This window comes from Alternaria rosae, assembly GCF_020736505.1.
Source record: "Alternaria rosae strain MPI-PUGE-AT-0040 chromosome Unknown BKA58scaffold_10, whole genome shotgun sequence".
Classification (NCBI taxonomy): domain Eukaryota; kingdom Fungi; phylum Ascomycota; class Dothideomycetes; order Pleosporales; family Pleosporaceae; genus Alternaria; species Alternaria rosae.
In genome coordinates this window covers 1,410,528-1,423,357 of record NW_025763579.1, presented here as the reverse complement: position 1 = coordinate 1,423,357, position 12,830 = coordinate 1,410,528, and the positions used below count along the sequence as shown (strand labels likewise).

The following is a 12,830-nucleotide window of genomic DNA, read 5'->3' as shown; positions in this document are numbered from 1 at the left end:
TACAATCTACGAGTCCTCGACAGTTTGTACCGTAGGTTGGGATGCGAGATAACAGGTAGGTAAGCATCTCAAGGTTCAGAGAAGTTGAATTGTCGGAAAGGTGAAGCTCCAATAAACGAGGAGCCAGGTGGTATAGTCAAGGGACTAACACCGGAACCTGCTGAGGCGGTATCTGGAGAGGGTAGAAGGCTTTGACCAGAATCGAGACTGGCCCTGTGTATGGAAAGGCGGCGAGCCACTATGCACTATCAGCCAACATCATCAGAGTTCATGCCGAAGCATGCTGATGAGGGCGTCAAGGATTAGTTGTAGCTGGAGTTTTGCCTACTACTCTGTGGTGTTCCGCTGCTTGAATTGCTATCACTGGGCGTCGCTGGCTCCAGGCTGAGCTGAGCGCGGAGCGTCATGATCCATTCGTGCTGGAGCAGCTCGACCGCACTGGCTCGCTTGTTCGGGTCGCGGTCGAAACACTTCTTGAGGAAGTCGATACCAGTGTCGCTGAGTTGCTCCTTAGATGGCAGTTGTGGTGGGTCACCCTGGGCAATGTGGTACATGATGGCCCACTCATTGTCCATGGAAGCCCACGGGCGGCGACCTGTAGCCATTTCAAGAATCACGCAGCCGAGTGACCATATGTCGACAGCGCCGTGGCGACCTGTGCTTCCACCCCGAATGACTTCAGGGGACATGTACATCGGTGTTCCCGTCATAGAGCGTTGGCGGCCCTGACGTGTAGCGCTGTGTTCAGCGGCGAGGGTTCGACCTTGGCGAGCGATGAGTTTGGCGGCGCCGAAATCGACGAACTTGATGACTCCGTTGTGGTCGAGCAGAATGTCTGGATCTTGTTAGCAAGAGCGAATCATGAAAGGACCAGAAGCTAACTTACTCTCGGGCTTGATATCGCGGTGCACAACACCAGCGTCGTGTAGGTAGGCAAGACCCTCCAACATCTGAAGCGCATACACCATGATGACGGTCTCGTCTTCGATACGTCCATGTTCAAGCAGCCCAGCAAGCGATCCGCCAGAGCAGTATTCCATGAAGATGTAGACCTTGTCTCGATGTGGTTCGATACCGTAATAAGACACGATGTTCGGATGGTCGAGCACTTGCAGTACACCCATCTCGTCTCTGATCTGAGCAACGATCGTCGGAATGAGCTGTGGATCTTGAAGACGAATTTCCTTGACGGCCATCAGGTGGTTGGAGTCGAGGTTCATGGCCGCGTAGACGGATCCGAATGTACCTCCACCGACGAACTGGCCCTGTTGCCATCGAAGTGTGACGTTTGTCGCAGACGAAGACAGGTAGGTCAGGGCTCGATCGGCTTCATTAGAGTCCTCCAGCACCCTACCAAGAGCCTGGCGCTCGGCTTCCTTGTCTTTGCGGAACGTGTCAATCTCTTCGAGCCTTTGCATCCACTGTTGTTGAGTCATCTCAATAGACTCATCGTCATCCTTTGCGTTCTTTGGATCGAGCAGGCTCTTTCCAGCAATAGCGTTGAGGCGCTGTCGCTCGGCTTGAGCTGCGATGGTCGACCTCGCGCCCATGATGTCGAAATGGGAGATGAGGACGGACATGCAGCCAGCGACCTTGAGTCGTAGCTGTGAGTATTCCTCGTCGCTGATGGAAAGGATGTTCTGACCGCGGGTCATCATCATGGCAAACTCTAAAGCGACGACAGCCCAGCGAAATGTCTTCCGGTCCGAAGCGATACAGTCGTCGCAAATGAAGCTGACCCAGTCGAGTGCCAGCCTGGTTAGCTTGATGTTGTTCATCGCCCTCCGGTTGTAGTCCATGTAGAGGACGGAACGTTGACCGAATTCCGTCGCGAAAGCGAAACAAGTCTGGATGAGATCCTGACAATCAAGACCAACTGTTTGCCTGCGGACAATCTCGACGCTGTCCATGATGGTGTTGGACAGCTTGTATGCCGTCTTCTTGATCTTCTGCAGTTCTGCGTTGACACGGGGAAGATTGGCGCGCTGATCGATTAGGGTAGTGAGCTCCATGCCTATTGACGAGAGGAATGATAGGTTCGCGTTCGCTAGACGTTGTTGGGAGCCATCCGCAACGAGCCTTAACCGACCAGGCTTGAGGTCTAGATGGGGCTCGATGATGTTGGCTGACATCTTCTTGCCCGGCCAGTACAGGGGCTGCTCTGGTCGGATGATCAAGACGTAGGGGTTGGAGGGGTCTTCTGGAGCCTCTTCGGCGTGGTAGCAGGTTGTCAGAAGCGACTGAATGTCGTTGGGTCGGTCGAGTGCTGTCGGTGATGCTACGATATAGATGCCAGTGTTGTTTCCCCCGGTAGTCTCAACGAGGAAGTGGCCAGTGGCGACGAGGGCTTCGTACAGTTCCTGCAATTGCTCCTCATCTAGGTCGATGTTGTTGACATTGAACTCGGTGCAGTTCTCGAAGCGCTGCGTGAGAATTCTGGAAAAACGAAACAGCTTACGCTGTCGAACACGGACAGAGTCTAGTATCTGCTTGTACCGCTTTTCCATCTCAGAGCCCGTGAGCTCGTCAGGTCGACGCTGCAGCTCTCGCTCAAAGTGAGCGCTGAGACGAGTGAGCGACTTGGATGTGAGCACACTGAATTGTTCTGCAGTTTCGACGTCGCCGCCCTGGAGTTGTCGACCGAGCTTGTTGCAAAAGTCCCACTCCTGTTCGAGGATTTCGGCCTCCTTGAAGGTGTTCTTGTTGGCGGCCAACTTCCAGTTTAGCATCTTGAAGTAGAACTTGAGGGCGTCTAGCACGACCGTGTCGAAGTTCTCCTCAATGCACGGGGGCAGATCCCAGCCAGGCTCCGGCCGTGAGATTACCATGTAGCTCTCCTTGACCTGGCCAGCCATGGCAAGCAGGATCTGGAACTGCGCAATCATCTGCTCGGCCATCATGACACCCTGTTGTGACGGATCCTTGATCTTCTTGGCGTATGAGAGTCGAACGCGGATAATCTCCTGGAGCAGACGCGAGGGGAAGTTGATAAGGGTGAGCAGCTCTTCGATGTAGGGCGGAAGATGTCTCTCTGCAAAGCCTTCGGCGTTCGCAATGAGTGTGGCCTTGGCCTTCTGGATGACCTTCTCGAGCGGGGCCAGAAGATTGGTGTCGCCCTGCAGGGACTTGAGGCCATCCTCCTTGAGTATCCGGTCAATAAACGAAGAGTCGTCGGTGAGATGGTGGTCCTGGGACGAGCGCGGGCGGGGCTTGGTGAAGTCGAGCTCCTCGTTGCCGACCCATTTCTTAAGGATGGACATTTCGGTGTTGATGAGGGCGATGGTGTTGTGCCAGGCAATGACGGCGTCACAGGCGTCCTTGTAGGGCTGCGAGGCAGCGCGGGGATAGGCAGCCTCGAGCGCCTGGCGCGTGGGGTAGACGCTCTCGACCTTTTCGATCTTCTTGACAATGTCCTCGACCTGCTGGGCGGCCGTCTGACCCGCCTCGGCCTCTCCGCCGACTTCAAACGAGATGATGCTCTCGAGGTTGGCGCGGATCTTGCTGCGGGTGTCGTCGACGATACGCCTCTGTGCCTGCAGCGAGCGGCCGCAGACCTTGGCGCGGATGCCCATCCAGATCTCGGCCTTCATGGTGCTGTCGCCCTGCTGCTCGGTGCTACCGATGAGGCGCTTCTTCTCCTGCTTGACCACGTCGCCGGTGAGGACGCTGGCGAGCATCGAGTGCCACTCGAGGCGCTCGCGGTTGGCGGGGATCTTGAGCTCCTCGATCGAGGGCTGCATGTCGTCGTTGCCATAGTAGAGCAGCGTCTCCTGGTCGTAGGGGTCGTTTTCGACATAGTCGGCGGTCGAGGGGGATTCGTCGTCGGTCTCGGAGTCGGTGCTGTAGCCCAGGCTCGGGGTGCGCAGGGCCGGGTCGAAGAAGTCGTCCTGCTGGTCCTCCTGGCGGATGCGCTGGACGTAGGCCTTTTCCTGGGCGCGGTACTCGGCGTTGGGGTTGCGGCGCGAGCGCGTGGCCGAGTTGTTGCGCTGGCGGTGGGCGGACGAGTTGAGGGAGAACTGCTGCGGGCGGCGGGCAGGCGCATATGCGCTGCTGATGGTGCGGCCGGGTGTTGGACGGGCGGCTCTGGTGGACGAGTTGGGCCCGCTGCCCCCGTTGGGAGTCTGCGGCGGCAGGTCCGTCATGATGGCAGGCCCGCGAGAGCGCGAGGAGCTGGCGTTGCTGTTCCACGAGTACTGGGGCTCGCGCAGAGGCGCCACTTGGTCGCGGCTGCTGCTGAGGGTCGTAGGCTCGCCGGGAGACGTCGTCTCGTCCATCGAGTCGCCAGACGACCCCGAGGTGCTGCTCGTCAAGCCCGGGCGTTCGGGCGCATTGACTACGACGGGCTTGGTCGCGTCCGCCATGGCCATGTTGTTCAGCAGGACGTTGTGGGGAGCGGCCTTCGAAAAACGCACGATGCCATGCCCGCTCATGTTGACGACGACGGCCGCCTTTGCCGTTGCGGGTAAGGATCAGCGCGGAAACAGGTTCGCGGGATGTTGTGGCGGTGCAGCACAGACACGGCGATGAGATGAAGAAGAACAGAACAGCTCGACAGTTGCTGACATTGACTGCACTACCTACTCCAGCCCGGTAGCACTTTCCGCTGCGCTTCCAGTGTAGCCCTGCCGCGCCTTGCACCCGGCTCGCAAACTCTCTAGCCTCCCAAACTCTTCGCCTTTACCACGACACCAGCAATCTTGGAACTGCCATGTAGCCTTCAGTCGCCACAAGCTCCGCGCTAGCACTCCTAGTGCCATCGCTCCCTCACCCATATCCTCGAGGCTACCCCAGCGACACCACCACCAATCTCGCTGCAAACCCAAATCGGCTGTCACTCCCGGGAGATCGATGCTTCCAGCTTCGGCCATCAGGGTCCATTCGGCGCGTCCGTCATCTTAAACTCGCCATGTTCTCATTGCCGCGTTCCCCCTAGCACGTGTCTAGACCTCCGCGACATCGACTACGGCATTATAGATAGCCGTTGGCATCGGCCACCTGCATCGCGTCGAGTCTGACGTAGCATCAACGTCTGCTGTTTCACCAACGTCCTGCTCGACAAAGCATTGCGTATTTGCTTATCTCGGAGCTGCACACGGTGTCGCAGGCGCACCCATGCCAGCTGACATTGCTCACAAAACAAATATGCATCACAACAGCGCCTGCGATGATGACGTCAACCACGCGTTCCACACATCTGGGAATTGGCTCATCTCCAGCGACAGTTGTTTGAACAAATTAACATTATTGTCCGTCCTATGGGACCATTTCACTATACGCCCCCTAGATATCCTTCCTGGCCAACTTGCTCTTATGTCTGATCTGTTTGCCCCACTTGTAAAGCACAAATGGAATCGGGATAAAGGCAATACCCAGGAATCCCAACAAACTGCTCGCCCAGTTGATGCCTAACTTCTGGTACATGGCATTGGCAAACAGGGGAAATCCCGCACCGAATGACGACCTCATCAAGTCGTTGCCTGCCAGTACACTAGCCACAGAATCGGGGTAAGCATCCGACAGGTAAGGTAGCACGGCCTGGAACAGCGTGAAGGCAGCGATACCAAAGCATCCAGATCCGATAATCGGCACAATCCAGTGCACATCCGACCGCGAAGTCCATCCGAACCAGAAGAGACAGATGGGGACAAAGAAGCAGCCAACCATGGCAGGAATTAGACGCTTCTCAGGCGCGATGTTGCCATTGTCATCGAATTGCTTCTCCAGGTAGTAGTAGTTCCACGCGAAGAGCACGATGACGGCGATGAATGTACCAACGAGGATGCCCAGGAAGGCCACTCCCTCAAGGCCGAGGTTGAAACCGTACAGTCCCGAGAACACGAGAGGGAACGACTCGAACCAGATGTAGAGTAGACCGTAGATGAGCGCAATGTACAGGTTCAACAGGAACACGATGGGTTCCTTGAACATAAGGGTGATGGGCTTGAGAAGACTCATGTTGAGAACCTATGGTAGTGTTAGCAGTGATTGGGTGTGATGGAAGAAGAAGAACTTACGTCCTTGCCTGACATCTCAGCAGACGTGATATCCGGCTCGCAGGTAAGACGGTCGTCGCCAGTCAGCTTCTTGAGCCTGCGTGTCCTGCGGTGCAAGATGTTGGGCGAGCTTGTCTCAGGCAGGAGGAAGAACAGGAAGACCCAGCAGAAGCCCGAGAGCCACATGATCTCCCAAATGGTCCATCTCCAACCTTCAGCCATGACGGCAAAGCCACCCACAAGGGGGCCGAGAACAGGACCGCAAACAGCACCGATACCCCAGACAGCCAACCCATACACTTGTTTCTTGGGTCGGTACATGTCGGCGATGGAAGCTCCTCCTGTCGCGAGTGCGGGCGAGCCGAAGAATCCGGTCAAGAATCGGAAAGCGAGAAGCATGCCGAAATTGACGGAGAGAGCAGTGGGTATCTGGAGAAGGACGAAGATGACTGTTGGTATCGATTAGCATGCCACCTCGATGTGAACGAACAGCTGCACTTACGAAGCGTAAGAATGTAAACCCAGAGACGGCCAATCTGCGGAATCTCACTCATGGGCGACCAGATAAGAGGCCCAAGACCATATCCAGCAACGTACAGCGTCAATCCCAAGGTCGCGGGAACCTGAGCGACGCCGAACTCTGCCATCACGCCCATGAGACCAGGTGTGTAGATGGCTGAACCAATGTATACTGAAAAGGTGAGGAAGCAAATCTCAAAGGTGACAAAGTACCTCTTTGCTCGCGACCAATTCCTTGGGTTCTAGAGAGCCGTCAGTGGAAACCCAAGGATCTCAACATGGAGCAAACATACCTGAGGATCATTCGGACCATACCAGTCAATAACATGAAGGTCTTTTCCCTTCTCAGGATCGACCTTCAACCCACTGGCTTCATTGACCCCATCACCCACAGTACGCGACGAAGTCTCCGAATCGCGTCCCTCCCGGTTCCTCACACCATGCGTCTGGGCAAGTTCATCGATCTCGTCCTTGTTGTCCGGCGCCTGCGTAGATCCATGGTAGGCGGCATACCCAGACTTTTCGTGACTGACATACTTCTTCCAAATCTCGGGGTCCTTCTCTTCGGGATATTGTAGGTACTTGTTGCGTGTTACGAGGCGGACGATATGCCCGAAAGCCGAGTCGCGGATGAGATCAAACATAATGCTCACTCACGAGAATGTGTTGGACAGAGCAGGCGGGCTTGGAGACAAAGATAATGATTACAACTCTTGTCATCAAGCCCCGGCATCGAATGCTTAAGTTCACTACACCCTTGTGACATCATCGTCTCCATCACTCCCGCCAGCTCGACCTAAGGAGCCCAAGGAAGCTTATCCGCCCGCCAGATGCCGCAAAAGGTACCCACGGGTGCCGAAAACACTCCTTCCAGTCACTCACGCCAAGCAATTGAGGCTCGAAAAGCTTAGCTTGATACATGATCTGGACTGGTGATGGCATTTGAGCGCGAGGCTATCGAAAAGTCCATGACGCGCCGCGTTGTTACGATCGGCGCCAGGGCTCTCAGATCGCGCGCACACCACGCGAAGAGATCTGACGTTTTACCTAATTCGTTCGGAATACCGCGGATGGACTACGGTGGTGTATTTTGAAATGGGAATGCGCTGGCGAATGGAAGAATGACGTCCCGAGTGAAAATGTTTAGATGGTATTTAGGTTTGTGATGGGATCATGGGATGGTCTGGACTCGTTGGTGATGTTGATGACGTCGATTGTGAAGAGGTTGTGGGTGGCTGGAGGTGCGACTCATGCGCGTCACCGTTCATGACTCGTTTGACTGCGCGAACAAAAAGAAATTTGGACGCAGAATGGACGCATGCAGATGATCGTCTCACATAATAGGTTGAAGATATAGAAACTACTCTAGATGAAAACATGTACGCATCAAAAAGGCGAACAAGCCTATCGAAGCAAGCAAGCCAAGCAACTCCACCTCCAGAAGCCACCTCAATACCGATCCACTTCCATCCCCATCTCAGTCCTCATCTGAAACTCCCTAATCTTCTCCCTCTGCGCATCATCACACATATATTCTCTTTCCGTGTTAACCCAGTTCTCCCACGAACCAAACTTGTCCAGCCTTTCCGTAACACTAAGCTCATCATCTCGGGTCCTCATGTCCATATCAGCGCCTGCCTGTCTCAGCACCGCAAAAGCCTTCACCCAACACCTCGACACAGCGTAATGTAGCGGCGTCCATCCATTTTCATCGGCGTGGTTTACGTTCGCGCCGTGATCGATGAGCGCTTGTGCGATGTAGGGGTTTGAACACAGGCAAAGTGGCGTTTGGGTCTTGTTGTCTTCGTCGTGGGGTGAGACTCCTTTAGACAAGAGGAATTTGGTAGCTTCCAGATTGTGGAACTCGGATGCAAGATGGAGGGGTGTGCGGCCGTTGGCATCACGGGCTGTGATATCAGTGTCTTTTTGCTTGAGCAGGTCGAGAGAAGGACTCCCGTCTCTATCTACGAAGCGGTCCATGTGTAAAGGTCGTTTGAGTGCGATGTGGAGAGGGCGGTCGCCGGTATTTTGGCAGATGATGTTTGGATTTGCGCCATGGGACAGCAAGGCGGATACGACAGTGGGTATCTCTGCCATGCATGCGAGTGCAGTGGGTGTGTATCCTCTATCGTCTTCCACGTTGATAATGTCGGCGGAGGATTTCTCTAACATCTTCTCCACAACACGGCTCATACTAGCCTGTGCTGCGTAATGCAAGGCAAGTCGTCCATTGTTGGCTGTACGGTGCTGGACAGAGGCGCCTCGTTCTAGCAAGAAGAGAGCTGCATCTTCATGATTCGCCATTGTGGCAGCGATCAAAGGGGTGTGACCTGCATCGTCTACACCGTTGATGTTTAGTGGCTCCTCTTCGGCTAGATCCAGATCAAGGAGAAATCTGAGCACTTCGACTTGCCCACACGCAGCGGCAATTTGCAAAGCTCCTTGCCTCTGCTTGTTGACAGCAGACACGTCTGCACAGCGTGTAACCAGAAAGTTGACCAGTTCCACGTCAATGCCGCACGCCAGAAGAAGAGGTGACATGCCGTCGTTGTTCTTCGCGTTGATGTCGGCGCCTTTTCGTCTTAGTGCGTCAATGACCTCTTTTTGATTATATTGGACAGCAACGTGCATGAGAGTAGACCCATCGTCAGCCTTGTCGTCGTTCACATCGGATATGGAATCCAGCATCCGGAACGCTAGGCTTTTGGCAATTTCGGCACTCCCACCATCGAACGCGCTTACTACACTCAGAAATGCACTGGATTGAGCGTCTTCTCCTCTCATCACCTTACATCGCCCACTCGCTAACAGGAGGTCTACCACAGCCATTTTCTCTGGACGATTAGTTTCGAACCCCAGGATTGCGAAATGTAGTGGTGTAGCTATGGTGGGTTTTTGCGAGAGCTTAGCCGGATCAGCGCCTGCCTTGAGAAGTATCTCGACTAACTCCAGGCTGCACGTCTGCTTGCCGACTGCGACGTGAAGTGGTGTGTAACCCATGAACCCGATGACGTTTGAATCAGCTCCTAGTCTGAGTAGTTCTGCAGTCAAACCGACATCCTTTTCAACTAGTGCAGCAAATAGCATGTTGCACATGGCTTTTGATCTGACAAGCTCTCCTCCTTGATCCAGGACCCATTCGATCCAACCCAAGTTCTCAGAGCCGGTTGGATTGGAGCCGATATGTTGGTACATGATGGGAACGGCCTTCATAACTGGTACCAATTCTGCCTTAGATTGCGCAGTGGCGATTTGGAGTGCGACGCTATCCTTTGGGTAGTCGGGTCCACCAAGGGCTTCTAACAAAATCTTGGCAGCAGCGAGGTGGCCTTTCGTCAATGTCATATCGAGGATTGTGTCACCATCAGCCCATTCGACTTCGAAATCTGGTTTGTAATCTGCTCCGTGTGATAGCAGAACCTGGAGTACTTCTGCATGACCTTGCAATGCAGCAAACATTGCCGGGGTGAAGGATTCTGGAACCACACTAAGTGCATTGATGTCTGCGCCGCTCTCGATCAGTAGCTGCACGGCTTCCAGTCGGCCAAACATGCTAGCGAGTGATAACGCGGCTGCTAATATCAGTTACTGCTCAACAAAACTTGAAAGTTACATCGACTTACTAAGGGCCTCTTCACTACGGTCGTCGACCCTCGCACCTGCCTCCAATAAGTAATGAACAACTTTATGTTGTCCATACTCTGCCGCCCACATCAAAACAGTGCAACCATTTCCACTTCTTTCGTGCAAACTTGCTCCTCTGGCGAGAAGTAATTTGACAATTGCAAGATGTCCATATTTTGCGGCCAGTATCAAAGCCGTCTTCTCACTCGCGCAGGTCCTACTGATCTCTACTCCCTTCCCGATTAGGAAGTCAGCCCCATGTACCATGCCGTTCGATGCAGCGAAATGTAGCGCGTTAATGTCTTCTGTCCCAACAGCTTCCAAGCTGGCGCCATAGTCCAGGAGAAGCTGGATGATCTGGGGTGCTCGATCTTTCTGCATGACGGCATGGTGGATGGGAGGAAAACCATCGAATGGGCGGCTAATATCTGCGCCTCTTTCTAGTAAGAGCGTTATAATAGAGATGTGTTGCTTCCAAATAGCGAGGATCAGTAGTGATTCTCCCTCGTCTGTTCCACGTTCGACATTTGCACCGTCGTCCAGCATATTCTTCACTCCATCGTAATCTTCGCCTTTGATCGCATCGTGGAACTCATCGTAATCGATTGGCAGAGGTCGGCTTTCCTTGGAAGCGTTGATTCCTTTGCTGCGCTCTAATTCTTCGGTCACCGCTATAGTCGGTACGGGCGTGCCGTCTTGAGACTCATGGATGCTCAGAACGTCGAGATTGTGCTCTACTATTTCGAATTCGTCTTCAGACGTACGCGAAGTTTCATGCGCAGTGTCAGCCCTCGGTGATGTAGTTGTCGCGCTCATGTTGGATATGGAAGGCACGTTTGGAATTAGCGCAACAACCTTGAGCGTCGTCTGACCGGAGAAAACAATGTCCCAATAACCGCGCAGAACTGCTACTGTCAAGAGTGTAGAATGTATGAGTCGAGGTGCGACGTTATCGCTGTGCGTGCATGATCTGGCGGCATTATGACTTCAAAGCTGAACTTATCAGCTGCTAGGCAACACTGCCCATCGGGCGCAAGGCAAGAAGCGTGGCCGCGCTAATGCTGCACAGTCAGATTGGTCAAGCAGTCTGGCAGACTTGAGAGAGGGGCAGTGTGGCGCATGGCATGCAGTGCAGCAAAACCTCATGTGCATAAGGTTTATAAAAGCTATTGATACACACACTCCGAGCGCACGAGAGAAAGAGCAGTCGATCGATTAGATTGGGCACTGGCGCTTGCCAGGAACAGTTTAGTCGTCCTTCTCCAACCACTGTTTACACGCCTCGTACAACTTGGGGAAGGCGTCATCGAGAGCCAGAACTTTCTTGAACTTGTCCTCGCCTATGCACTTGACGAAGTGCAGCATCGACACAAGGATGAAGTCGGCATACGAGACTATTCACAAGTTAGAACATAGACTTGATATCATTCGGTCAGTACGTTTCAACTCACCAGTCTGACCCAGAAAATAAGGCCCGCCGTTCTTCCTGAGCAAATCGCCCGCCTCCTTCGCTGGTGCCTTGGCCGCCTCCCAACACTCATCTGGATTGGCGTCCTTCCCTACTTGTTCGAGCGGCTTGCCAAACATCTTCTCCCTCGTCTCGTAGAAGTAGTCCACACTCGGCTTGTTTAGCAGCACTACTGGTACCTGAGGAATGAGCAAAGCCATCAGTGGGCCAGCTATCTTAGCAATTTGATCCCTGATCTGTACAACAATGGGGTCATCGAGATGCAAAGACGGAGTTGGGTGTTGCTTCTCAAGCTCGTAGGCAATAGGCCAAGAATCCATCTGGTAGGTGCCGTTTGCATGCTTGATAGCGGGACTGCTATAGTCGGTGAAATAGCCTGGTGCGTCTTTCGGGTTGGGTGGGATGCCGAGGGCTTTGAACTTGGGGGCCAAGTCAGGGTATTCTACCCATTCGGTCGTGTAGTCGATCTTCTTATAGTTCAGGATCATACGAGCTGCAGTACAGTTAGTTTGAGTGAGATAGCATTGTTGTTCCGGATGCACACACTCTTCCATGGGTTCAATGACCACGAAAAGCCACCCCGGCTTGGCAGATCGTATAGAACGACGTTTGACGACGACATTGTGTTTTGGTTGCGATATCCGACAGCTAACAGTAAAGTTGAGATAGACGCGATGGATATGAGGCTTTTAAGACTTATTCACATTACGCCCTTTGACATACCTTCTCCACAGTCATTTGTCATCTAGTGTTAAGTGGGGAATACCTGAGGCTTATCGGCAGTCGCTCTCGCGCGCGGGAATCATCGTCAGAGTAATTACGGTCCTGCTCTTGCAACGACAGATACGTCGCACGAATACTAAGAGACCATTAAGATGCCTCCTACAATACCGGGGATTGATGTGTGCCCGCGGAGGCATAAGCTGACAGTTTCGCAACCGCGGCCGGTTAGGCAGGTACTCACTCCGCGTCGCTTACAACAATAACTACAACGACGTCGACCTCTGCCTGATCTTATTCCCGCCATCGCACAGCTTCATAACTGCATGGCCGCATCCAGCTGCATTCTGCGACATATTGTAAGCTTCGAGCCTTGCGCTTCTACCCTCCCGCAGCTGCATCTTAGGCGAATGAGCGTTCCGGCCCCACCATACTTGTTGTTCGTGGCGTACAACCACCTGCATACTACTGGGCCAGAAACGCCTCGATATTTCGCGTGCCCTGAA

The 12,830-nt window shown here is 53.8% G+C and overlaps 4 protein-coding genes across 4 annotated transcripts; all 4 read right to left on the bottom strand.

The window, feature by feature from the left end:
- Positions 1-302: 302 nt before the first annotated feature.
- On the bottom strand, positions 303-4,430 carry BKA58DRAFT_322834 (uncharacterized protein; the record flags this gene model as incomplete). The annotated part of the gene is made up of 2 exons (XM_046167881.1): positions 303-835; positions 887-4,430. 2 exons carry the CDS (start codon positions 4,428-4,430, stop codon positions 303-305), a joined length of 4,077 nt encoding a protein of 1,358 aa, XP_046021561.1.
- A 644-nt stretch (positions 4,431-5,074) lies between these two features.
- Positions 5,075-7,301, bottom strand: BKA58DRAFT_47329 (benomyl/methotrexate resistance protein). The gene is made up of 4 exons (XM_046175311.1): positions 6,806-7,301; positions 6,496-6,754; positions 6,015-6,442; positions 5,075-5,964 (listed from the first exon to the last, which is right to left on the bottom strand). Exons 1-4 carry the CDS (start codon positions 7,154-7,156, stop codon positions 5,281-5,283), a joined length of 1,722 nt encoding a protein of 573 aa, XP_046021560.1. The 5' UTR covers positions 7,157-7,301; the 3' UTR covers positions 5,075-5,280.
- Positions 7,302-7,783: 482 nt separating this feature from the next.
- On the bottom strand, positions 7,784-11,168 carry BKA58DRAFT_47327 (ankyrin repeat-containing domain protein). The gene is made up of 2 exons (XM_046175309.1): positions 10,136-11,168; positions 7,784-10,084 (listed from the first exon to the last, which is right to left on the bottom strand). The coding sequence occupies exons 1-2, from the start codon at positions 10,950-10,952 to the stop codon at positions 7,962-7,964; spliced, it is 2,940 nt and encodes a 979-aa protein (XP_046021559.1). The 5' UTR covers positions 10,953-11,168; the 3' UTR covers positions 7,784-7,961.
- On the bottom strand, positions 11,169-12,408 carry BKA58DRAFT_47356 (uncharacterized protein). Its single transcript, XM_046175318.1, has 3 exons — positions 12,151-12,408; positions 11,588-12,097; positions 11,169-11,530 (listed from the first exon to the last, which is right to left on the bottom strand). The coding sequence occupies exons 1-3, from the start codon at positions 12,224-12,226 to the stop codon at positions 11,385-11,387; spliced, it is 732 nt and encodes a 243-aa protein (XP_046021558.1). The 5' UTR covers positions 12,227-12,408; the 3' UTR covers positions 11,169-11,384.
- Positions 12,409-12,830: the final 422 nt, after the last annotated feature.